We start from the raw sequence: 27077 nt of genomic DNA, 5'->3' as shown, positions 1-27077 counted from the left end.
GTCGCCAGGGCTACTGCTCAAGGGTATGGCACAAAATATTCCAAAACTTATACCAAAAATATCTGCTACAACAGCAAACCTCGCCATAATTCAATCAAGCCATAGCAACAATGGACAGCTGTTCCCGCATTATGTGTATCCTATCGACTGAGGGTAGGTGGGCAGTGTTTTATGAAAGGGCTTCAGAACATCACGCGGAACTCTGTTCTTCAGCCCCCATCACCAGGGTCAGAGCCTCACCAACAAAGCACCATGCGGCAGCTCCGCTTCAGAATGACAAAACTTCTATCCACACTCTTTTAATCTTTCAGCAGTCAATTGAGCATTTCAAAAAATTATCCGGTACACATATTTCATGCTACCTCTTAGCAGTACAATTGTTGCTTAAGAAATTGACATTACTTGTTGGTGAACACATTTATATTTTTTGTTTATCTTTGATTGTACTAGTTCAATTCATAAGGTGTAGATATAACCGGGACTCTATTTAGTGATTTTTGCTTTTTTCGGGGGGGGGGGGTACATCCCGAGAGCTCTAAGAACGCGATACGTTAAGGGTGGTTATCAGATACACGACTAGCAATGAGATGTCACCCGCTTCGAAGCGACAGCGTTATCATGCCTTATCATGCTTTCCGAGCCGTAATCGCGAGAACTTTCCAATCGAAGAAGTCACTATTAACTAAAATGTACACCCAAGCAGCACAATGTACTGAAAGTCGAGTGCAATAGGGGTGGACGGTATGTGTCTTATCAATGTTCTTTAGTTTCACGAGTCTGTTCAAGGCCTTCCACCTACCCGTCCACCCCTATTGCGCTCGACTTTCAGTACATTGTGCTGCTTGGGAAGGTAATCTTAGTACGGTGCTATATTAAAATGTTTGTATTTGTGCATCCCATGCAAAGGCGAGAGCGTACTGTGTCAGCGCCTTCATGTCTGATTTGAGTAACTTTGTCGCGTCTGATCAGCGTCGTATTCTCTTTACTGCATGCTGCGTTTAGTTGCATCATCGAAACGAATTCATTTACGACTTTCGCAACCTCTTCGTTTACGCTGTGTGCCTGGGATGCCGGCAGTATCGACCCCGGCTACAAAAAAAAAAAAAAAAGGGGGGAAGAAAAGAAAACTGCTCGTTTTTTTTTTCTTCGGTCTGTTGTCAAGGTCCACACTTCTAATACGTATTGTGCCGTTGCGATAGAGCAAGATAGCAGCTGCAAAATGTTTGCGTTTCCGCGTAGGTTCTATCTCGAATATTAAAAAGATAAATTAACGAAACTCAATGAATACATCGACTTAGGCTCGTGCCCTAGTTGCTCCTGCCGATATTGGGATCATTTATGACTGCGAGGAAAAAAAAAGATTTGTCCAAATATGAAAAATCGAGCCATAGTTAGCGTGGACCCTCTATACTTATTGTATTTTATTCAGCCTCTTATTGCCCACATATGCTTTAGAGTCTCAGTTAGTACTTAAATACAACTCGTGAATGAACCTCTCGTAAGACTCAGAATCGTGCACTATTATTACACTCAAAAGCACGACACATATGATCTTAATCCCACATGACCACATCAAAAAAACAAAACACAACAAAGAAACAAGACCGCGTTCTCGATACACAGACTCTGTACCAGCGCTGAGGTACAATAAGAGGTGGTTTTTTATGTCTGAGTGTGCTACCCCATTGGCAATACATAGCTGGTGACACTCCTGATACAGCAGATTGCTGTGTTTGAAAAGGGCACCCGCCTTTAAGACGATCTGCTATAAGTCGACCACGCATCCTGATGCGATCGCCTTTGCCACTGCTACGTGAATCAAGTGGGGTATGTCCTCTATGTGAATGATGTCCACTGCTTCTCTCTCGTTGACATTCTTGAGCATTCGCTGCATGTACGGGGCCGAATCGCCGTCACGCCATGACTTATTGAGCGGTTGGAACAAAAGACGCTGGCAGAAAATATTGCATTTGACCGGTACAAACCGGGTTAAACCCGATTACTCCCGATTACAATTTACCTCCTGTTTGGGGGTTAATTGGGGTAGTATGGGGTTTTACCTGAAAACATCCGACTCTAAAGCAGTTTAATTATAAATTGTATTATCGTTTCATGATGCTTAAAAATAGAGGATAAATTCATATGGTGACTCGTACCAATAGTGCTCTCTTGCATTCCTCCACAAAGGACTAACTCAGTTCAGTTTTAGTTTCTGTCATTTCATTTTCCTCGCTTGCAAGCACATATATTATTAGATGTGAGATGTAAGACTTTGCTGTCTGAAACGGTTTATTCCTATTCTATTCTCAACCTCGATTCCTCTCTTTGCCGTCCTCCTCCCGGCGCCGCTTCCTTATAACTCTCTCCCAGTTGAGCTTCATCTCTCCTGAGATGGTAGAGGATGGCATTACTTGCTGCCGCACATCCAGAATGTCCGGAAGGCGCTACGTATACAATGAGCACTCCGTTTTTGCGAGCTGTATTTTGGAAGGTGTAAGGGCCGTGGATAGCACGAGCCCTACCAGGGGTACCTTTGCGTACCATGACCAGGTTTCCTACGCGTAGCACAGGGATCTTGGTCGAATGGCGCTTATCGTAGGACATCTTCATTGATTGTCTGTAGCTCATTTCTTCACGAGGAGTAGTGCATTCTTCATGCAGCTGTACGCCGTCCTGGATATAAGTTGCTTGTCTGCATGGAGCACTCTTGCCCACCGGAAGCCGCAAAATGGGGTGAGCATCCAAGAGCTGCTGTTTCCGATCTATTGTGGTGGTAAACGGCTGCTTCAAGACAACATTTTCAGCCTCCCGGGAACTCGGGCTACAACATGATGTACTGTTTGATATCCCGGATTGCTCGTTCGGCAAGATCATTTCCCACAGGGTGGTATGGCGATGCATATCTAAGTGTGATGCCATGTTGGTTCTCCCAGACTTGTAGGAGGGGGGGGGGGGATATGTTTATTAGACGAAAAGGGAAAAAAAACGGGGAAAGGTCAGCCAAACCTTTTGTAGGACCTGTCTTGTAGGAGCTTGCTCTTGAAAGCCGTTAAGCCTTGAAAGCGTTATCTGATATTGTAGTCTTGGTGTTTTGAAACATGCGTCGGCTCAAAAGGGCTAGTATAGTGTGCGAATTTTCTTTTCCCACTCGCTCTGAAGTCATCCGTGTGCATTGGTCGATGGCCAGTCGGAAGGACTGAGTTTTCGTCGTACTCTCTGACTTCTTCTGGATCTAGGCAAAATCAATGTGGACGACTTCGAAGGGCACTGAAGAGTGTAATTACATCGGGTTGAGGCTAAAATTCCGCTTTTGCGAGTTGTCAGATGTGACAAGATCGGACGTATTAATTTACATATGTCATCATTCCATGACAAGTAAAGCGCTGCTTAATTTTTGCATATGTACGGGAGAATCCGTCGCCACAATGGGGAGTGTCGTGATAAAGCGAAAGAATTGTGGCGTGTAGCGACGGTGGAACCAAGTACTTGCCGTCTTTGAACCTTAAGTCTTGCGATGTGTTGAATACTGTGAGATGGTCAACATTGTGGTTGTGTGATAGCCCTGAGAGCGCGTCCCTAACCTGGAGAAGTCGTCCAGGACGATGTATGACTTCACAATCATAATGCTGGAGCTCTAATATCCACCTCGCTATCCGATTTTTCGGTCGTGCTGTCTGAAGTAGATGCGTAAGGCCGGACTGGTTATACACGCGCTCCAAACATGTATGACAACATGTCTTCAAACATGTATGGCGTATGTATAATGCTCGGTCACACTGGTCATACAATTCTTGTTTGACAACATCGTTCGATTCAAACGCTTGTATTATACATCGCGTCGAACATGTGTCGCTCAAACATCGGTCACACTGGTTATACAACTACAGTGGGAGTGGCTTAAACACTGATGTATGACACACGTCAGTGTCACAGTGACCAACCGAGGAGTTTATATAGCTTCCATTCTCGGACATCGCTATTCAAAATGTACGAAGACGACGAAGATGGGGCTGCACTTGCTGATTTTCGATTGTTTCATGCTCCATGTGCGCAGGCAAAAAGGTCGCCATTTTGAACGTACGTGCAACACAATGTCGCGAACACTGACTTACAACTTACTCGTGTAAAATAACTCACGCGCATCACGATGTTGTTGACACTGACTCGTGCGAACGAAAACTGTCGTGGCGAATACGCCCGTTTATCCAACTTGCCCATCACCGTTTTTCGGCAGTGCCCAAATACATCATCGTGTGTTTGACAAGATGTTGTCAAACATAGTCAGAGCACTTGCTTGTATGACGGCACGGTCATACTGGTTATACACACGTGTTTTAAAACATGTTTTGCAGATGTATAAGCAGTGTGACAGGCACTGTATGATCATACATGTTTAAGGGATGTTTGTTATACACGTTCGTCATACATGTATGACGGGATGTTCGTGTATAATGTATAATGTATAACCAGTGTGACTCCGGCCTAAGGGCATCACTATCTGTGACAAGGCGAAACCTTCTCCCATCCAGTTAAGGTTGAAAGTACCTCAAGGCCACAAGGACTGCAAGTGTTTCCTTTTCAGTCGCAGAATAGTTGAGTTCAGCTTTAGTAAAAGTGTAGGAGTAGTATCCTATGACATGGAATTGTTGGTGAGTAGATGCGGTACAGTTACGGTGATAGAGTATAGCTGCGGTTCCATAGTATGACGCCTCAGTATGTACCTGTAAGGGAAGTTTAAAGTTTGGCAGCGTAAGGACTGGATCGGAGGAAATGTCAGAAACCAACTGGTTGTACGCAGCTTCGCATTCGGCTGTTCGTACAAAAAGTACGTATTTCTGTGTTAGAAGAGTCAGGCGCTTTGTTTTCCTAGCGTAGTCTTTGATGAACGCCCGAAAGTGTCCAGCCAGACGAAGAAAAACGCGAAGCGAGGGGAAATTGTGTGGCTTGGCAAGCTGAGTTATCCGTGCTGCGGACTCTGCTTTTGCTATCTTTGTGTAGCCATCAAATACGCGCCCTAAGAAGGTAACTTGATGTTTGAAAAACTCACTTTTCTTAAAATTGACTTTAAATGAGGTTCTGCAAAGTGCCTACCTCACTTGTGTCAGATGATGTCCTCCCGGCTCACGACGTGTCTCCACGCCAGCTCTCTGTTCGCTCCGGCTTGTGCAGCCGCGACTACGAGCTCGTGCGTGGTAACGACGTCCTCCATCGGCAGAGGTGCTCGAGACAGCGCACCTGCCACCTTGTTAGAGGTCCCCCTCCGATATTCGATCGAGAAGTCGTACCGTAGCAACGACCGACTCCAACGTCCAGGTCTTCGGGCGGGATGTTTCAATCTACTCAGCCAGGCGAGTGCCTGATGGTCAGTCTGGATTGTAGATTTCGCAGCATCCGGATACATGTTGAACTTATTCACTGCGAACATGATAGCTAGACGCTGTTTCTCCGTCACGGTGTAGTTTCGTTCAGGCGACGTCAGTGTGCGGCTTGCAAAAGCCACAGGCCGAACTTCACCTTCACGCTGTTGTCACAACACCGCACCCAGTCCATAATCACTCGCGTCTGTCTGCAGTACAAATGGGCGATTAAGATCTGGGAGATACTGACAGGTGATCTGCGCTATCGCTTCCGCCAGAGCGGAGAAATCATTATCTTGTGCTTCCCCCCATGACCAGCGCCCACCTTTCCAAAATAGCCAAGTTAATGGCTCAGTCATATCCGAGCACCTCGGTATGAATTGTCTATAAAATCCAATCATACCAAGGAAGCGCTGCAACCTCTTTACATTCTGCGGGCAAGGCTAGTCTAGGATAGCCTTCAGCTTGTCCTCGTGCCGGACTCCACCGTAAACCTGAGCGGGTCGATTGGGTTATTTGCCAACTGCATATTTCGAGGATTGACCGTCAACCCAGCGGCTTGCATGCGTCCCAGCACCACTTTCAGATGAATGTGTTCCTGGAATGAAAGTGAGGAAATTATTACGTCATCCATATAGGCCATTGTGAAGTTGTACTTCGCATCGCTGAGAACCTCGTCCATCATTCGCTGAAAACTAGCCGGGGAATTCGGCAGTCCAAACGGAAGCCGGACGAGCTCAAACAGCCCCCTATGACAGGTAAATGCTGTCTTTTCGACATCAGGTACTACCATCAGGTACTATCGGTATCTGCAGGAATCTTTGACCGGAGTCCGAGATTGTTAACACACGGGCTGATCCCATCGTGTACATGATCGAGCCTATAGAGGCTCACCTCGTTCAACCGACGGTAGTATACGCACAACCTTGCGGTTCCATCTTTCTTTTGAGCCAGTACAAGCGGAAAGGCCCATGGGCTGCGGGGGGTCTCACAGCACCCGTCTCGATCATCTCGTTAAGCGCAGCATCGAGCAATTTGCGCTTGTGAACGCCAAGGGGCCGAGGATTTCATCTCCAAGGCCTTGCGTCGCCGGTATCTATGACGGGTTCCAAGTAATTGGTGAAACCTGTTTTTTCAGTAGACATCCATGACAATGGTAGCAATGCTTGCTCCAGCATTTCCCGTTGCCCCGAGGTAGCTGGAAATCCTCGCAGGCCCTCATCCAAGGCAGCAGTTGCAACTATAGGCATTCGGTATTCTGTTCCGTGATGCACCAACGTGCAGTGATGGTCCGGCGAGGTACTCCAGCGGCTTGCTGCTTTGGTTCATCGCTGTTGCCAGTCGGTTCCCGGTTTCACCGTGGCCAGTCGCCATTCACCAGGGATCGCCCACTCCAGTAATGGATAGAAGGTACAGCTCCATGCATGCTGGTATCCTCCGCGATGTACGGCCAGGATGAGTCTCATACGGATAATGAAGTCGCGCCCCAGGATCATTGCTCCAGCCACTCCATGGAGGTAAACAAAGCGTTGTCTGACCCGATGTCCATCGACGGTCGAAGTAAGGCGTATCGAACCACCGGCAGGTAAACCGCATCACAGGCGAGCCTTAGGCGATTTCTGGTCGTCCGTACCGAGATGTTTCGCCCTCGACACCAATCGTGGATTGGTGTCGCCGATCAGGGAAACAGCTGCTCCGGTGTCCACCAAACCTGCAGCGTATTTGCCCTGAACGCGCACCATGATGCCATCTTGCAATCGGCAAGCTGGACCGAGGCCAGTGTATTATCAGAAAAGACAGCACGGTTCGAAGTAACCTGCCTCTTATCGCTGTTCGCTCCGGCAGAAGACGGGAATGTGTGTCACTTCCTCTTTTTCCTCTGCGAGACGGTTCGTTCCCCCATACAGTTGCTGAATCTCCCGAACGTTTTCCAAAAGGCTCTCATCACTGTGCTGCATTCGGGCTGCAACCTCTTCACGTGTACGCTTCACATAGTTTAGGGGGAGGAACTCGTCCCGAAACTGCTGCTTAAATATGCTCAGAGAAATGGAGGCTGGGACCTACGCCACAAAGCTGCTGAGCTCAACAGTGCTGCGGATCAAATATTGGTTCAATACTGGACCCATATGGGCTGCCAAGATTGCCAATATTGGACCAATATGGGTAGCGCAACCAGGCTCTATATTGGACCAATATGGGCTGCCTATCTTGGCACGCCCATTTTCCGCCAATGTTGCCCATATTTCTGTGATAACGCCAACGGGGAGTCCGTGTAATAATAAAGCTTTATCCGGTTTAACATTCACAACTGATATTATTGCTCTCTTCCCCCTTTTTTGATTTTTCATTTCTGCAAATCTCATTGATCCACGTTGCCATAGGTTTACAAAAAAAAAAAAAAACACTGCATCGCCGCAAAACCGAAGAACGGGTGCTACGCCCGTCTTGCTGAAGGAGACAGGCAGTCCCACGGAATTGCCAGTGCCAAACATCCCTCAGGAGCCTTCATTGGGATCGCAACGGTCTATAAACCAAAAATTTCCAACCCGCTCCGAGAGTACAAAGGAGCGAAACACTTTCCTGACGGTGACTGACATCGCCAGAGCAATTCACATTGCTTGTATTAACTTGAAAGCACCTAACTTTACAGGAGCCATCCCTTGCTATCAAACATTGTCTTTTTACTTGACCTGCCGCTATTCCGTTATCATTTGAGTAACCAGAGACATTTAAGCCCGTATGAAACATCCGATCCTACTGTCGCGCATGCGCATTAGCTGTAAGACGCCTGATTTCGCTCAAACGGCCACGCTCGCTCTCAGTCATCGCGAATCAAGGTGGCGGCTGCTTCCAGTATGTGGAAAGTTGAGTTGTCGAGTTCTAGTGAGTGTTACAATGGGATTGCTACGTGTGTTGATTGTTTCGGATTGTTGATTGTCGATTGTATCATCTGCGGGAAGTTGCTGGATGTAACGATGTACTGAATTGGGCATTCCACACGCTTCAACGTCCAATCTTGCCGTGCTGCTTGGGCATTTGTGCAGCACGAGTACGTGCCATTTTCTGTATTTCAATTAATATTCATATATCAGTCAATATGGGGTGCACACAGGCATTATGTGGCCCATATTGCCAGGATTTTCCTAATATTGGCTCAAACTGGGCAATATGGGACCCATATTGCCAAGGTTTTCCCAATTTTGGCGAAACGGGCCGCATATTGCACCCGTATCGTCAATGACCAGCCAATATGGGCCCAATATTGTGTGCTGCTTTCGGCTGTGTCCTGTGTGCTTATTTGACGGGAACAAATAAGCACGGGGAATCCCCGGGGGAATGGTACGGCAGGTCGAAAACACTAGTGTTGGGCGCCAATTTTGTGGGATCCGCGGCCCACAAACCCGTGGTGATTTCGAATACGACCCGCCGTAACCCCGAAGAAGCCGAACACAACAACTACAGAACGGCGAACAAGGTTTATTTTCTTGCATGAGACATAAACTTCCGCCACCAACTGAGCCCCAACAGTGCGCTCCTTATCACTTCAGCTCCTTAGCAGGCCGTAATGCGCACGGGTGAGCACACGTTTGCTCCCAGCCTGATTTTCTTATTGCGCCGGTGCTATCAACGGGATTCACGGCGACATGACACCTCCCACACCACATATATTAAGTGAATTAATGGATGTTAATGTTAATTGAGGATTAGTCGTTCAGCAGTTACATCCGCTGTCATGCAAGATGTCTTGTGTTCTGAAGTCAGAGTTATATTACTAAAATGTGAAAGATAAAGAAAGCCCATATACTGCATCCTCATTGTCAACTCCATACGTTGAAAAGGGGAAAAAAATAAAACACTGTCAAGGAGCCCGCGAAGAGGGAATCACACACGTAACATGAAAAACGGTTAGGAGCAACTAATATTTATTCGAACAAGAACTTTCGTGCAAGAGACTGCACTTCTTCAGGTTACACAACTAAGTGCGACACGAGTATATATACCAAGTGAACAGATACAATAAAACAGGTTTCCAGAACTAAGTAAACACAAAACAACCAGACAGTAATACAATGCATCACGTGAGCAATCGTCACATAAGAATCAGGGAAGAGAAGGTGTACGGGTAAATGAGCCATTCGGAAAATTGGGGTTCAAAAGATTTGGTGGTGAAAAAACGGGGGCACAGGTGGATGTCTAGCCGTGTACGAGGGAAAGACAGCTTCTGTTGAACTGCGTGGGAAGGTACGGGTGACCTTATGGGCTGAAGGGAAAATGGAGCTAAGAATGCTAAGAACAGAAGGTGAATGGAGTAGCTTAGCTGGATGATGGGTTGAACAACTGCAGAGGACCGCCATGAACGTTTAGTCCCCGTGGTTTTAAAGAAGAAAATTTAGAAATGAAGAAAGACTCTCGAAGACTCGCGAGAAAAAGACTCGAAAAGACTTTCGACTCGCGAGACTTTCGACTCGCGAGACTCGCGTGCGTTTCTTGTAAACTCCATACTTTAATGCGGGATTATTAAATGAATATATTCTGCGCCCCGCCGCTGTACACTCGAAATTTTGTCCGCATTATTTCGCAGGTGATTCCACACGCGATTTTTTTTTTCTTCTTTAGTATGCATCCATGTCAGCAGGTGAAGCGCAAATTTACGCGCGCAGGTCGAACACTGTGTCATATAGGAAGTGGCGAATATGCTCTCTAGCGGAATTTTGTTCCTACTTCAAGGCATGATTTCTCTGGCTGTAGGTGTCCCCCATTGCTGTACTTGGTATGATTTTTTTTTTCATATTTTATTGCCTCTTTCAATTAATGTATCGCTCATGCAGGTATACGCTGACACAGGCAAACGTTTGGAATATTTCGAAAAAAAAACTGATTTTACGCGCCCGTGTCTCGAAAAGGTCCCTTTTTATCTGGGTCATGTTTCTCCAGGACACTTGAGTCTGAAAGCAGGAAAAGTTTTACACTGAGAAAAACTAAACGGAAGTCTAAGATAACGTAACAACCCAACCACAGAAGGTTAATTTACCAGTATAGATGCACAGAGCTTCGTTTTCTTCGTCTGAGCAAACTACAAGAGCTGGTTGTGCTGGAAGCATGGTCATGGTTAATATTTGCTTGGTTAATATTTGGTAAACGTGCTCGAAAGCCATACAATACCCACCTGTTGCATACCGGCACTTTCATGACTGATCGGCGGATGCCAACTATGCACTGATGCCCCGAGTGACTAGTTCGGTGAGAGTTACACGATGTCAACTGTGCGTTCATACTGCCCAGCAGTCTAGACATTGGCCTCTGACAACGCCACGCCGTCGCAATCTGTCAGTCATGGACAATCCCCCCGAAAACCATCGCGAAAACCAGAGAGCGGCGTCCGCCTGGCTCTGGCCACAATCAAGCCGCCGACGGTTGCACGCAAAGTGATGCAATCTGCAGCACTGACACACTTTCGAATTTGGCAACATTGCTAAGCACCACGCTTCTATCCGGCACACACTTTCGCGAGGCACTCAACAAACAAAACAAATAAAAGCATCCACTTTTGTTTGTCAACACATGCATGGAACTTATTTGATTTGTCTCGTTACTCCGTTGTTTATTGTTGTTGCTAACGTTTCGGTGGCACTGCGGATAAGGCTGGCAGGCAATTAAAGAGAGCAGAAAAAAATATCCGCGCTTTTATCCGTCGCCGGTTTTTACCGCTGATATATCTATGTGGGACAAGTCAAGCTACTAACAGGGGATATTCCCTAGGCAAGTTATAAAAGGGGGACTCTGAATTGCTTTATGAGTACCCAAATATGTCGTCTTATTCGTTTTCAGGCTTGCAGTGCAATCAAAAAACTATATCCGATGCCGAAGATGTGTGCTTAAGGAAGTACGAACAGGAACATGGCATTATTTCTAGAAGCCTGATGTCCGGCAATGACAAACGACTCTGCTGGTAAGCTCTTTGTCGAGTGCATGCGGCGGTTTCACAGCGGCATCGTGATAAATAAGAAAATGCGTAAACAATGTTGCGGAAGGATTCGCGGAAGGCAGGCAGAGGCTTTGTTGTTTTAGGTTCTGACGTTCTCAGCCAAGTTAACATCTTTATCCAGCGTCAGCCCCTTTTCCAGTACCAATCTGGCACGAACGCGTTGGTCTCGCAGACTCACAATGAATGCTGTCAGCAAGGAGCTAGCACGAACATCCGTTTCAGTTTCACATGCACAGTGAGCGATGATGGCCGAAAGGCGTTGCACGAAATCCTTTCCTGACTCCGTACCACCTTGCTTTGTCTTGAAAAGCTTGAGGCGTTCAAACTGCTTTTGGGAGTATCATGACCAGCAAGTCTGCTGGTCAGCCATGAAATATGCCGCGGTCAAAACTACGTGAGGCAGAACAAGGTTGCACAAATGTTTGGAAACCGCTTGAGTCGGAGACGTTATTAGCAGGCTGCATTTGTCCGCGTCTTCGGTGAACCTAGCCACGGGAACAGCTCCTTCAAACCATACTGGGTACATATTCCACTTTTCGTTCGAGGGATCGAACACTCCTGAGCTGCAAAACCTCCGAGTGCTATCTTCTACAGCCACTCTTTGCTGGGTTACTGCAGGTGGAGTCACCATTCTGGTCCCCAGTTGAGGTGACCCAAGACGTGCCAGTAGCAAGAATGATAAGGTATTTAATGAAACATAGCAGCCAGATAGAGATGAACGGAAGCAGCCGCTTCGGAGGAAAATGAAAAGCCAAAAGAGAACTACCTGCACGCACGCAGCTCTTCTTCATACGAGGAAAACAGAATGCATTGCGTTCTCTGCAATGGGCAGTGAAGGAACACCTGCAGGAAGGGTGCCAGGGGAACACCCTACGGAAAGGGAGTCCAGGGAACACCTTTAGCAAGGGAGCAAAAAGTCATATGTGTGACGGTCGTGGACAGCCCCAAGGGAGTTTCCCATACCCATTTTTGTTTCTTCCCACGGGGTATAGCACTCGTAGCGCTGAGGACCTAACTGCCATGACATGTTCGCGGAAATTGAGTTTGGAGTCTAAAGTTACACACAGATCACAAATGTCCACACGGCATATCTCATCAATGCATGAGTTGCAAAAAATAGTGGCATTGTTTTTACGAGCGAACTGCGAACTACCTTAGTTTTAGCGCTGTTGGTTTTAAAGGTCAGATATGCCGATTTTGAAGTGCCGCAGAACTGAGCGATACTCGCGCTGTGTGTTCATTACCGAACACTGAATATGTGTGCGAAATATCTTGCTCCAACTGTTCGTAGTTTTTTTAGAAAACAGTTTTTTTAGTTCCCACGCACGGCCGTCAGACCGTCGGCAAACCCTGCGCACGGGCGCACCGACGTCACTGCTCTCGGTTTATCTGTCTTTGGCTTGGCATGGACTCTTGGCTTGGCTGCTTGGCTTCTTTCGTTTCCTCCTCTGTGCATCGTACGTAAGCGAACAGCTGTTGTGTTGTTGCTAAGCCGGAAACAAAGCATGTGAATGTTTGTTTTTGGCACAGCGTCGTTTGGAAAGTGCACTTCCTTGTTCTGACCTTGCCTTTTATGGGCTGGAGCGATATGATTCGTAAATATGCCACGGCGAAGTTGTCGAAGATGCGAGAGTGCTACACTGTTAGAACAATTCATCGGTGCATTCAAGTGTTACCTATTATAAGCTGCCAAAAGACCAAGCAGTGCGAAGCTCTTGGCTGACAGTGGTGCCTGCTAATTTCCACTGCAAGGATTTCGTCCACGAATGTTATCATAGGTTACGCGCGACTCCAGAGGCAATTTGGAATCTCGGCACGAAATCGTCTGATGAAAATCTGAGGTGCCCGACGCATAACATTTTGAACGTGCCACGGAGGATCAAGGCAAAAAACGAGAGCAAAAAATGGTAAGTCGAGGTTCAGATATAAAAAATAGCAAGCTTAATGAATCGATTGTGCAGCTGTCCTACTGCGCTTACTCTGATATAACCACGATTAACAACACAATAGTACTATTGATAATCTAACTTCTGAATTATCACAGGTGCACGCTGAAGGCGGAAATGAAGCATGATCTGGCTTGCATCTGGTCATGAAGAAATTGCTGACACGTTAGTTGCAGTCCACCTCCACCAACAGGTATGACAATGTGATGTTATAATTTGAGTATTCATCAATGTTCAACTTTTCATGTGCACTCGCATGCAGACATTTTGACACCACTTTTAAATCTGCCCTCAAAGTTACAACCTGTGCTTCCAGGGTGGAAAACAAAGATCGCCATTCCGATTAGCTGCTATCTCCCAGTTCAAGCACTTTTGTGTCTGGACACTGGTTACTGTGGATGGGGTGTTACAAGCTTTACTGTCTGATATAGAAGGTACGTTACATTAGTTCAGTTAGTTTGTCTTTTGCACATTTTTGTTGCTGTTAGCTGGATTACTGTTGGACATACAATCCTTTGACACACAGAAGCTGATGTCGCCTCTGATAACATTTCAGAATTTTCAGTGTCATCAACGTCCATTGAGGAAGGTGCCTTTACTATCTGTGAATCTTCAACTGAAGAATAGCCCAGAATTCATGTTAACATTCTCTACTCTTATTAATTCACTGTCTGTTTTCTGAGAGCTAAGAAAAATGGAAACTATTTATTTGTCACAACTTCACACTGGATACTGGTGTGGTACTGGCTTGACATGTAAGCTAAAATACCTGGATTCTACAATAATTGTGTTCAACTTGGTGCATTACCGTGGGCAATGCCACATTCACTACATTTTTAGTGGGTCCGGTGCGCAAATACTGTGTGCATACTGCATACATACATACTGTTCGATAGGCAAAAATACCTGAGCAGTGCTGTGTAGTCTTTTTACCCAAAGTCCATACTCTTACTGCAAAGTCACAGTACGTAGAACAGCAATATGTATCAAGTATGCTGCGTATGCAATGCAGGTATGCTGCGATAGAGATTCACAACTGAAAGAAGACTGTTGAGAGCATCTAAATTTTAATGAGACGAGACTTTCGTGCACAAGGCTGCTCTTGTTAATGTCTAACATGAAGTTACAAAATCCCAGAATATATAAAACATGTTGTAATGTAGAGAGCGAGGGGTGGTACAGACATAAAGATAATTATATAATCATATATAATAAAATAAAAAGGGGGTACAACTGCCCCCTCAACTCAACTCGACAACTCAATAACTCTACTTATTCTCTACCTTACAACATGTCATATATTCTGGAATTTTGTAACTTGATGTTAGACATCAAGAAGTACAGCCTTCTGTGCAAAAATATTCTTTCTGTTGTGCACAATCATTATGCAGTAAATGCGACTATCCATTTCTTGTCATTAAATGCTTTTCCTTTCTTTCTTTCTTTTTTTCTGCAGTGATGAGCATCCATAAGGACACATGCCAGAAAGGGAGTCTCTTTGGGATGACAAACCCTCATCACCTCATGAGGATACAATGGTTGACGAATGGTTCTCAAGCACATCGAAACTTCCAACAAATAATTCATGAAAAAGCCAGTCAGTGCTAGCACCAAGAATTGAACGTGGACCGTCCTGCTACCAGTCAGAGATGTTCAGTGGCGTAACCACAAGGGGGCTAGGGGGGGCTCGAGCCCCCCCTACCTACCACGGACCGACCCACACAAATCGTGCAAATCCGAGAACATAATATATGGGGGGGGGGGGGGGACCAGTGTGACTATCGCGAAAGTTCTTGCAGTTCATGGCGTCTATCTAAGAAGCATTCTTGAATGGTTTTCAAAGTATGAGCTTTTCAAAATACTTCCAATCTCGTGACACCACTTCATTGGTCATGACAGCCTATACATGTAATCGTACTGTGAACGTCTAAATCAACTATTTTAGTTCCCTTTTTTAATCCTCAGTTTGAAGTGTGCACAAGTATGTGTGTGTTGTCGACACAGGATCAGCGGGGGGGGGAGTTTTCGTATCGAGCCCCCTACCTTTGAGGCCGGGCTACGCCACTGGAGATGTTACATTTCAGGCGCTCATTGACTTTTGGTGAATTACTTGTTGACTTTGTCCCAAGGTGGAGCTTGCTACAGCTCATTTGCTATCTGTTAATGTTGTGGCATGTGTTGCGTTTTTCTCTTTGTGTGTTCCAGACTCAGAACGGTTAATTTGGATCAGGTCAGGTACGTTTCATTTAGACATGGCAAACATAAAGTGGTGTTTCTCAACACTTAGCAGTGGTCTTCATGCATTACTGCTACGGCCGTTAAGCGTGAATAGAAACCTAGCCAGAGCAGCTGATACACAGAGAGAACACAGCCCGTGTGTGTTTGTCTTTTCCACCGCAACCCTTGGGTTTCCTCCCTGATGGCTACACATGTCAGGGATAGGTTTCAGAACCGGTAGTTCCCGCCAAGTGTGAATTGCTTTTCAGGAGATCATCACGCTGGCAGATGAAACATATGGTTTAAATTATTTGCAGGACAGGAATTGCGCAGCTTCACACAAATACTACTACTACGACGTAAGAGTGGTTTAAAATCTATAGTTTTTGTGTTCCTGACATTATCGCACAAGATGTAGTATCCACTATGATCCTTTATGTGGGGGTATGTACAGTGCAATCAACAGATGCTATTTACAAATCTGTGTTTTCTACTGTGTTGAAATGGGGTAGTTTGTATCTGAGAGCCATAGTGAAACACAGGCCCTCGAGAAACATGGCAACACATTGCAGGGACTCTGGATGCTGCCTAAATTTCCAGAACACACAGCTCAAGGCAGCGGTTAAATAACAAGTTGTTAGAGAAATCCAAGATAGTTGCATCCGTAAGCAGTCCGCTATTGGATTTGCTTCTGTCAGAGACACGTTATCTCAAAGGGAACGCACGGACACACTCAGAATGATACTAGGGCTGCCTGTGAAATAGAATGAGGAGAGGGGAAGATATATAACCCTTTTTCTTGTCTGTTATCCTATTGGTTAAATTGTCATTTTCTTAGCAGCATATGTGTGCATATTCCAGAGTCTGCTAATAAATATATCAGTTTAGAGCTAGCAGTCGCATTGTAGATGCCTCATCCTGTCCTTGATTGCTTGTGATTCACTATGGCCATGCTTGCTAATGCAAAAACAGAAAACAAAAAAAGACAATAGAAAAATACGGAAAGAGCGACCTAAAAAGCTGCCTGTTCTAGTGCTCACATGGAGGCAATGCAATGAGGTAACATGTTCCATTCATGAACTGTGCATAGTAGTACATATCACAACGGCAACCGATTATTCAGATTTTTCTTGAAGTACTTTGTTTTTTTTAGCTTTGTTTGCACAGTCTATTATTGGAGCTTTATGTGATTCCCCTCTTCAGATACTTTAAGATTGCTGATGCTGTGCAGTTTGTTAATTTTGAAACTATACTGTGCTGAGGTACAAAAACAGAATTGTCATATCTGCATTTGAGCACATAGGAATAATTTGTAAGTACTTTACTTGTTGACATTAATATTTGCACCAGGTCACAACATTGTTGATTTATGGAAAATGTAAATATATTTATTTGCTTGCCAAACAATGCACAAATGTCTTCTTTTCTAGTGAGATATTCCCTGTTCACCAGACATAAATGTGGAAAAGTTAAAGGGGCACAATGATGGTAGAGTCTAGCGTTGCTTTTTGCCACTTCACATATATGCACTGTTATTCGTGTGCACATGTAGGAATTGGAAGGTAGAGGATGCGCATAAAAAATTTCGTATGCAGCCACACATATGGTTCAGAAGATTAATTAGATGATGTCCAAGCATATATAATTGTGCTTCATGTGCAATGGGTATGCTAACGGATTGCTTCCATGAAGCCTTTTTATTTATTTTTTATAAATTCTTTTTATAAATGTTATTTTTGACTTTATATGAATTTCATATTACATATTGTATACTTATATTTTTATAAATTTTATACTAAAAACTCAAGTTACACGGCCCCTGTAAGAGTGCCCTTTGCAAATGGTTTGGTAACGTGTCTCGAACTGTAAAGGTAAGAGGCAATCGAGAATGCTGCAGAAAAGGTTGCAAATTACATATTGCTTATCACGTCCTACATACAAAGTGCTTTGTACAATAATTCCTGAGCACGGAATTAATCCCGAGGCTGGCCAGTGATGTCACCCACGACGACAAGTCACATAATTGCCTTTAATACTTTTACACCCCATGGGCTGAGTTGTGAATTGAAAGAGCACTCTACAGAAGGATAAGGTGCACCTGATTTCTAGGATCTATGCTATGCCCTAACTCTTCAGACACCACATTTCTAAGTGGCAATATGTGCTCTGGTACTTCTTTTGCGTCTGCATAGTGTGCAACCACATGGCTACTGGAGCTTTCGTGTGCATGTTTTTGTGCGACGGTGTTCATTACAAACAATATCCAGATGTTAGACATAAAATGCAGTAGTTTGTAGCGTACCACACAACACAGCGTGACATGGGAGTGCGTGATTCAAAGAAAGCTTCTGGAAAATGCACAGAATCCCACAAAAAGTTTAAAATGTGATTTGTATTTCGTTTTACGTCTTTCGTCGTTACATACCATCGTCGACGCTGTTGCACATTGATAAATCGTACGTAAAACTTGTCCCATAGCAGTATGCGGTTTCTCAAATACATAGCACAATTTTCCTGCAGTAATAAAACGCTGTCGGCATTTTCTTGCTGACACGGCTGTCGAAACGTCAGCCTCTACAATGGGCAAGTGCTGTAAAGGGGCTAACGCAGACGCGACTTGATACAAATTGTACGTGCTCACAAAACACAAACGACTAATTCCAGTCACAACATCGCACAGAGGTTGGTTCGCGAATGAGTTCGCAGCTGCTGCACTGTTTACTTATCGCGGAACGGTGGAACCCGGCTGTCCGCCATCTTCAAACACAGATACGTGAAGCCGCGAGGAGCCGTAGCTGAAATCCACTGACAAGTACGAAGGCGCGTACACGTCACAATGCCCGTTCGGGCGCATCTACGTCATAAAAATGGCTGCGCCCATGTGTGTTTCGGAATGAATTACCTATTTTTTTGACATGGTACTGTACCGAACTGAGAGAACGAAGGTGTATTTTGGGGAGAGCTGGATGTGAGCTTTCAGAATATCACAACCGTTTCGACTATTTGGGATATCGGCATAGCTGACCTTTAAGATGATTGTGAGAGAACCAAGAAATGATATTCGACACGTCCTCCTGTGGCAATGCACAATTAGAGCTTGTGCAATCCGGTAGGGAAAAGGAAACAGGGAGTACATGACGGGGAGAGGGTCTCCTTTTTTTTTTTGGCGCGATTTTCTCAGGACTACCGTGTTTCTCTGTTTAATTTCGTTGCTTACGTAACCGCAGTCAACTTCTTCCTCGGGTTCCTGGGAAGGGAGTTGTCGTGAAGGGTGGTTGTGGGGCGACGCGAGTCTGGTCCGCGGAGAGAGAGTCAGGCCAGTCCAGGTCGCAGCGGAACAAGTTTTTTTTACATCTATATACAGCAAGACGACTTCCGACAACAAAGTCCGGCAAAGATCAGACCACGAGATCCCTTCACATGGGCGACGGGCCTTTTTGTTCAAAATCAGGGTGCCGCCCACAAATTGCACAAACAAAATCAAACATGTAAATTTCTCACTTCACAGCCCCAGGATTGGTCCGTTACTGAAGGTCTCCGAAATGCTCCAATCCTGAAGCGAGCAAATCACAAAGGATACTTCCCAGAATTAGATAATTGTCACAAATAAACAATGTTACAAATCCAAAACCCATTAGTGGCTCAAAACGAAATGCATACAAACACATAAAAGGGCTCGCAGGAAACGAGTTCCCTACATATGGCATATTTCTCGAGTCCCCGAGGGGGAGACGCATATCACAATGTCCATTCATACACGGATGTCTGGAGATAATCTGCATCTGTTCACGGACCAGTGTATCAATGAAAGTGACTTTAAACAAAACCCACTGGAAAGAAATAGGCGACCGAGTAAACCGGGTTCTGGCAAACAAAATAAAAAAATACAAACAGCAGAGAGGTGTTCTCGATGATCATAGAAACTTAACAACCGCTTTTTTGGAACACAGAGCAAGCATCGGAATCAAGGATGATTTTCGAGTTGGGACGATGCCAAATAAGAACATGCAGGTCCGTGCGTACCCATTGGAGAGTGCGTGCGGGCGTGTTTTCCAGATCCGTAAATGTCTAAAGAAGGTACTTTCTCGCAATAAGTGTCAACTGATCGAGAATAATTCCCCTTTCCAAGACATGCTCCTCAATCACGTACAACAGTTTGCCTATTTTCTGTTGTTATTATCGGGGAAAGAGCTCAGTCTTGCTAAATAATTGCCTTGGCGGAACGAAGTACGTCCACCAAACAACAATTTTTTGATAGGAGAATAGTTCATGGTTAGTTCATGGGGGCGTGGGGGGGGGGGGGGTTAATGGGGTCGGACTCGCTCAAAAAAGCGTGACCACACGGGAGCTGTCATCCGTTGGTCATGGAAGGCGTTGCCTTCCGTTGGCTGCTTCATTCCGCTAAACATGACGTGCTCGTTTTCCTAAATTCATCACTTGCTATCTAAATTCGGCGTACTGTGTACTACGTATCTCATATGTATTCGTTAAACAAATAAGCAGTGAATATTTTCCCACTACAACATTTGCTTGTGTGCTGCCGTTCGTTCGTTACTTTATTAGCACGAAACTCGACAGACCAGAGCATGGAATGGCGGGTGGTTTCGTTTTTGCCATTTCCGGTTCCCGTTGGTTCGCAGAGCAGCATGAAAATGGCGGCTTACTGTGTGTCATGCTGTGTGTATTCATCTTTGGAATTATGTTGCCTTCGGAAATACATGCCTACATTCGTTACGATGGTTAACGATTTATTGATCTCGCTCGCAAAGCATACAAACGCCACTTCAATACGCCATAGGTGGTAAACGTCTTCATCCGTGTCGGTGGAAAGCAAAGGGTTGGCGGTGTCGCAGGTAATCTCATAGATAATATATCATTCACGTTTGTTATGGCAACGTTCACCTTGTGATTCCGATAGCAGTACTCAATTCTACATGTATCCCGAAGCTTCGTGCGTACTCAACGTTTCTAACGGTGGACGCCGTCGCCTCCATCGGCGCGATCCCCCGTGTTTCGTCCGACGTGACTGCACAGGGTTGGCAACAAACTGAGCAGCTCCGCTGTAGTTAGGGGGCTGAAATTTGTCCACTAACACTGTCCATGACCAACGGGTGGCTGCGCCCGGGCGGTCACGCTCGGGGATAGGAGAATCCCGTTGACGGCGCGCCAAGTACGTTCTCTAGAGTATTCCTATATTGACTCTATGATGCACACCTATAACTGTCATACAGTGTTTTAACGCGTTAGCGTTAGGAGCGTCAAAATGGAAACAGCTGTATGTATGTGTGTGTGTATGTCCGTATAGACCAGAATTTTAGCTACGAACCAGCGCGTATGTGACAGGAATATTCTGGTAGTCAAGAACGGCGATACTTAATTGGAAGCGAGAACGGTGAATGAGAAACAAATAGCTTGACAGGTGAAGGAATAAGTGAAGACAAAATCATGTCATGACACCAACAGTTCATTGAATACTACCCGCAGTGTTAAAACATACATATAGGGAACATAACTATGTTCGATATATGGTTCAACAAAAAGGAAATGGATGTAGCGCCTGCGCTATCGCAGAAGTTTACTAGATGCAACGAACTTTGCTGACTTCGGTTTTTGCTCTGTTTCATTTCTAAGTCTTATGAAACCAAATTCATATATACACTTATATATATACACTTATGCATCTCTAAAGCCCACGGGGCGACCGAACAACGATCCATACCTCGAACGTATTGAGACTTGGTGTTGTGTCTGTTCTGTTGTGTATCTGTCCCTTCTGTGTTGCCTCTGTCCCTGTGTCTGTGTTGTGTCTGTCCTTTTTACATTATGCATCATCTTCACCAGCTCGCTTGCTTCCTAGCTATTTTTTCATTGTCGAAAGCACAGCTTCGCCAATGGACTGAGCCGAAGCGCCGCAGTCCCAGCAGGAAAAACCCGCACGATGGCGCCACAGTCGCTACAAAATGGCCGCGCAGTGGAGCCGGCGAAAATTCTTGTCTATATGAGATGGCGAAGCCCCACCGAGGCAGTGGTATATAAGTGGCCATGTAAGGGAATATGAGAGGATAGATATAAATGGAGCTAAATGATTCATGAATTGAAGTAGTCGAAAGACCTTAAGAGTAAGAGGTAAGAGTAATTTAAGGTAATTAGGGGTAATTAAAGGCAATTAATGAAAGCAAGTTGAGCTTAAAGGTAATGAATGTAAGATATATATAATTAAGAGAAATGTCAAATGAAATTATAGGTTACCAGAGGCAATGAAGTGTAATTAACGTCAACTAAAGCAGAATTGAGAGCAATTAAAGCAAGTAACCGCAATTCAAGGGAATTAAATGAAATGCAAGATTGGCTCATGTAATCTGCAGTTACCTAAGGTAATTAGAGGGTAACTACATGGTGATTGAAAGTAATTGAGGCTGATTAAAGGGTGATTAACTGTAGTTAAGTATAGTAATTGAAAGTGTCGAACCGGAAGTCAAGTATACACCGGAGATGGACAACCGGAAGTCGAGTTGGATCGGAAGTGGATACTGGAAGTCTAGTATTGGCGGGAAGTGGATACCCAGAAGTCAAGTATGAATCGGAAAAGGCGCTTAATGGTACGGGTTACTGTCCCATTTACCGCTAAATCGCCACTGAATTTTGTGGCTACCGACGGATATTGACATTCCATGAATATTTTCATATGTGCCATTAATCAATTTTATGGCACTAAGCCTGTTTCAAACAGTGTCATACAGCGTTTTGGGACTCTCGATGGTCCTTATGACATGCAATTACTATATTCAAGGTATGTGCTATGAATCGATTTTATGGGACTACCACAGCTTCAAATACTGTTGTGCAGTATTTTGTGGCTACCGATGGTCTTTCAGATATGTTATATATATATATATATATATATACGGTTTTCAGACGGTGTCAGATATCATGGAATGTCATAACGACCGTCGCTGCTCAAAAAACACTGCATAACACTGTTCGAAGCAGCTGCAGTCCCATAAAATGGGTTCACGGCACATATATCAAAACAGTCATGGAATGTCATAATGGCCGCGGTGATCACAGACTACTGCAGGAACCAGCGGGAGTACCATACAATTTATTCATGGCGCACATGGTGAAAATAGTGATGTAATGTCATAATGAGCGTCAATAGTCGTACAGCATTGTATTACACTGGTTGAAGCAGCAGTAGTCCCATAAAGTCGATTCTTGGCATATGCATGAAACTAGTTATGGAATATGGTAATTACCGTCGGTGGTTGTAAAACACTATACGACAGTGTTTGAATAAATGTTGTTCAGATAAGATTAATTCGTGCACATATCATGAAAATAGTCATGGGATGTCACAATGACCGTTGGTAGTGACAAAACAATGTGTGACGCTGTTTGACGCAGCTCTAGCCCAGTACAATTGATTCATGCAACATATCATGCAAATAGTCATAGAATGTCAATGACCGTCAGTCGTCACAAAACGCTGTGGCACTAGTTGAAGCAGCACTAGCCCAGTAAAATTGATCCATGCCACGTCATGAAAATAGTTATGAAGTGTCATAATTGCCGTCGGTAGTCATGTAATGCTGAATGGCATTGTTTGAAACAGCGGTAGTCCCATAAAATTGATTCATGAAACACATAATGAAAATAGTCACGGAATCTCATAATGACGATCGGTAGATAGAGAACACTGCATGGCACTGTTTGAATTTGTTTTGCCATGTGTCGAGATTTGGGTGCACGTTAGAGAACCCTACGGTTGGCAAAATCAATCCACAGACCCTACCATTTCTGACGTCGCTCATAATCACAGTTGTGTCATAAAAGCAGTTCATGGAGCATATCATGAAAATAGCCTTGAAATGTCATGATGACAAAAGCTGCCATAAAACACTGCGTGGCACTGCAAAACCCACGGCTTGTTGGATCGGTAGCCATAAATCATGCTACATTCACGTAATCATGAAAGTCTCAGTCATGACAATTTCCATGACGGAATACGTTTACATGGGTTGCTTGGGTTAAATTTGCTTGACCACTGGATTAAATTCGGTAAAGCTTGGATTAAATTGAGTGACCTATGGATTAAAATGAGCGGGAAATATTGGAGCAACATCCTCCGTACGGCACTGTCTTTCCAAAATTTCTTATTCCCAATTCAAACAACTCTGGGATAAGAGCATTATGCGTCTGTGTGTGAAAGAGGCGTTTGAGGCGGAAGTGTCTGTATCGTCCATAATTGTGGTCTAGCTGGGCCAATGCTCCTTATTTCTAATAACTTCAGCTTTTGGCTTTTCACAAATTCAGCTTGACCGCTGAGCAACTTCAAAGTATTGACAACATGTCCCTGAGCATGGGAGAAGTATACAAGTATACTCCAGCTCGCTTGCATTTTACTCCTATCATCAACTTCAAAGCACCCCGATGTTCATTCTCATCTACTGATGAGGGTTGCTGCCGGGTGCAGTCACTCTACTAGCTGCTGTTTCCTCATTGACTTCTCAGTTCGTATTCCTAATTCCTCGCACAATACCAGGGGATCGACTTTTAGAAGCGATTTCAGGTCCATAATGGCAGAGGTGAGCCTACCTGTTCCAAACTGTTAGGCCTAAACGCACACGTGCCCAGGTCAAGCGTCTAAAACATTTGAGCTTAGCGTGCATCAAGAAAACCTTAACCATCTCGAAGAACGTGGACTCCACCCGAGTAAGCCTCGATGCTTTTCGTCTGGGAGCACCTGCTGGCTACATCCATCGATCCACCAGTTGTTGCACTACTGCCCCAGAAGAGTGGAAGGTCACCAGCAGCAAGCTAGAGAGCTAGCGAGCGAGCTTGTGATATAAATCCATACTGAAGCGATCAAATAGTTAGAAAGCAATCTTTTGTCACCGTTTTTCCGTGTCCCTCGTCTCGGCGTTTCTTCTGTGTGGAAAGCTAGAGGAGACCTAGGGCTGTCTCGCTTCCAAGATGCAATCTAAACTAACATGACAATGCCCTCAGCTGCCTCGTGATAGCCTCGACTAGCAAATGCACCCGGTGCTATGAGGAGGGCAGATCGTAAAAGGCTGCCGTAGACTCGTCTGCGCCCTTGGTTGACGTGGCCCCACCTATCGCCCGAGCTGAGTTTTTGACGCCGACCACAGGAATTTCTGAGGGGTAGCTCAGTAATGTCATTCCACTAAATATAGATAAAACCTGCCGTTACCAAACACCCTGTCGCAATTGGGGCCCCGAGTCAGCTGTTGAGAATGCTTCTTCTTTGAATGAATGAATGTCTAACAAAAAAAAAAAAAAAAACGCGAGGAAATGGAAATCATGATTGTTATTGTTGTGCACAGCCTCTACCGGAGTCACAACTAGTCGACACCATTCTGGTGTCCTAAATATAGCATCCCTAAACTGAACATAGGTTCGAATCCTTGCGCCGCACGCATTTGCGTTTTCGTGAATTATCTGTGTTCATGTTTGACATATCTTGCCGCACCGAATACAAAAGAAGAGTTTTCCACCATTCCTGCGCGGGCCGCTGTACACATCGACCCGTTCTAGTCTAAGCCTATGTGACACTTTATTATCCACGAAAAAGGTCCCTCTTATCTAACATATATTTGTATGCTATCTTCTGCAGCACGTTGGACTACAAGAAGAATTGTGTTCCAGAACAATTAAAAGCTAAAGGATGTGGTGAACAACTTCTTCAGAATTATGTTGCAAAGATACAGCGTGAAATGACAAACCAATGTCCAGCATCGAACTCGATCTGTGAGTATAACCACAGGAAGAGTGCTGGCGCATAATGCATCCTACATGTCTTCTAGGAACAGTAGTTTTTGTGGTGTCGGTAGTAAAGGTCGCCATACCTCAGGAGGAGTGTGTTATACTATCTGCTGTCTTCCATTGTCGTTCTACGGTTGTTGAGATCACTCTTTGGGGGGACACACAAGCCTTATCAGCAGGACCAGACCGCGGTATTGTAACCTTACCAGCAGTGCAGGTAGTATTCGAAGCAGCGACACCAGAAGGCCAAACAGAAAATGATGATGACGTTTCCCTGCTGGGTCAGATAATCCTGCACAAACTGAATTCGTCGGTGGCAAACCCAATATGGCATATGAGAGAAATCGCAGAAACTCAACGGCTCCACACTTGCGATAGTTGCAAGCATCGTAGTGTACTTTGTATAATTCAAAAGTTTCTGCATTATTGTTGCGTGTTCACTTATTTCCTGTTCATATATAATTGTTTGATATACAATATGGCATGATGCATATTCTATTAAAAAGCTGTGAGAGCAGCACCGATGTCATCTGAGCAGACGGCTTAGGCGGACAGGTCAACACCCGTAGGACAGTGTGTGCAAGTACTGGACGAAAAATTAGCCAAACTTCAATAATCAACGAAGTCGTTACACATTTTCTGGGAAACATCCATTACTGAAATCCATCGTCCGTATGAAACCACCGATAAGCGAACGTACCTTGATATATACATACGCAAACTTTTGCTAAGCAAATAAATCGAAAACAGGACGATGCACCTATTGTGAGCCATATGGTAGTGGTGCGTGCCGTTGCTGTTTTTGTAGGCGGCGATTGGTCAACTTTGAGTATGGTGGCCATGTGACGTCGAGACTGGGAGGTACCCGGACTAGAATGCCGGTCCAGTTGTGCTGTCTGGGGTTTTTCCTGTGTTTCCCTTACACTCTGTCAGACATATGTCGGCAGAGTTCCCTTAGAGGTCGGGCCAGGACGCACATTGCTACAGAGTGTTCGTCGTGAAGTTGCCCACCTCCGTGAGCTTGTTCACTAAATGCAGCAAGCGGAAAACACGATGCTGGGAACAAAGAGGAGAGACCTGAACCAGTGTTAAATCCACCAAAGGGCTCGTGGATTTGATTTGGGAGTTGATTTACTGGAAAAATATGGCGAGGATTTCGATTTGGATTGAATCACGTTTTTCACAGATGATTTGGATTTGGATTGAATCACATTTTCGCCAGATGATTTGGATTTGGATTGAATCACAATTTTGGCAGATGATTTGGATTTGGACCGAATCACGTTTTTTTTTCGACGGAATTGGATGTGTATTTGGTCAAGCTCCTTAAGGGAAATGGGTGGATTCTGACTGCTGTGAAATTTCACGCTGCCGGGCAGGCAGGTTTTTTGTCAGTCGTATCTGAAGCCGTATCTATAATTATGTTTTTACAAGAGATTTGGCTGAATTGTATTTCACATATGCATGCACATGTGCAATGCAACTCTTAATGCGAAAAGGTTTAAAAAATGTTTGGATTTGGAATCGCTTGCCTTGCATCCCGCCATCTCGGTTCTCAATGTCCCGCCGAAACTTCCGTTTCGTTCAAAAATAAAGCCTGTGATTTTTCGATTGTGTGAAACTGTCAACGGACACTGTCTGTAGGCTGCTTCAAGCTTAAGAGGTGGTCCGTTTGTCAGACAGACCACCTCTGAGGCCTATGACATTTTCGCTTCTGAGCACTAAGGGTGCATCATGCAATACTCTCACACATAATTACATTTGCAGTTCGACGTTTAATTCACAACT

At 44.8% G+C, this 27077-nt stretch overlaps 1 protein-coding gene and 1 long non-coding RNA gene across 2 annotated transcripts in view; both read left to right on the top strand.

Annotated features, from left to right (window-relative positions):
* The window catches only part of LOC135378871 (uncharacterized), a 157791-nt gene that overhangs the window by 36540 nt on the left and 94174 nt on the right, over nt 1-27077 (top strand). The window contains exons 10-11 of the mRNA XM_064612023.1: nt 11187-11307; nt 25141-25274. Of these exons, the coding sequence (XP_064468093.1) occupies nt 11187-11307; nt 25141-25274 (255 nt within the window). The remainder of the gene's footprint in view (nt 1-11186; nt 11308-25140; nt 25275-27077) is intronic.
* Nucleotides 12719-15014, top strand: LOC135374092 (uncharacterized). Its single transcript, XR_010416754.1, has 4 exons — nt 12719-13250; nt 13388-13482; nt 13606-13723; nt 13846-15014. It is a non-coding gene; the product is annotated as an uncharacterized LOC135374092 (long non-coding RNA).

Source organism: Ornithodoros turicata, chromosome 1, assembly GCF_037126465.1.
Source record: "Ornithodoros turicata isolate Travis chromosome 1, ASM3712646v1, whole genome shotgun sequence".
Taxonomy (NCBI): Eukaryota; Metazoa; Arthropoda; class Arachnida; order Ixodida; family Argasidae; genus Ornithodoros; species Ornithodoros turicata.
Note: the sequence above shows the minus strand (reverse complement) of the source record. Positions and strands in the feature narration are given on the sequence as shown.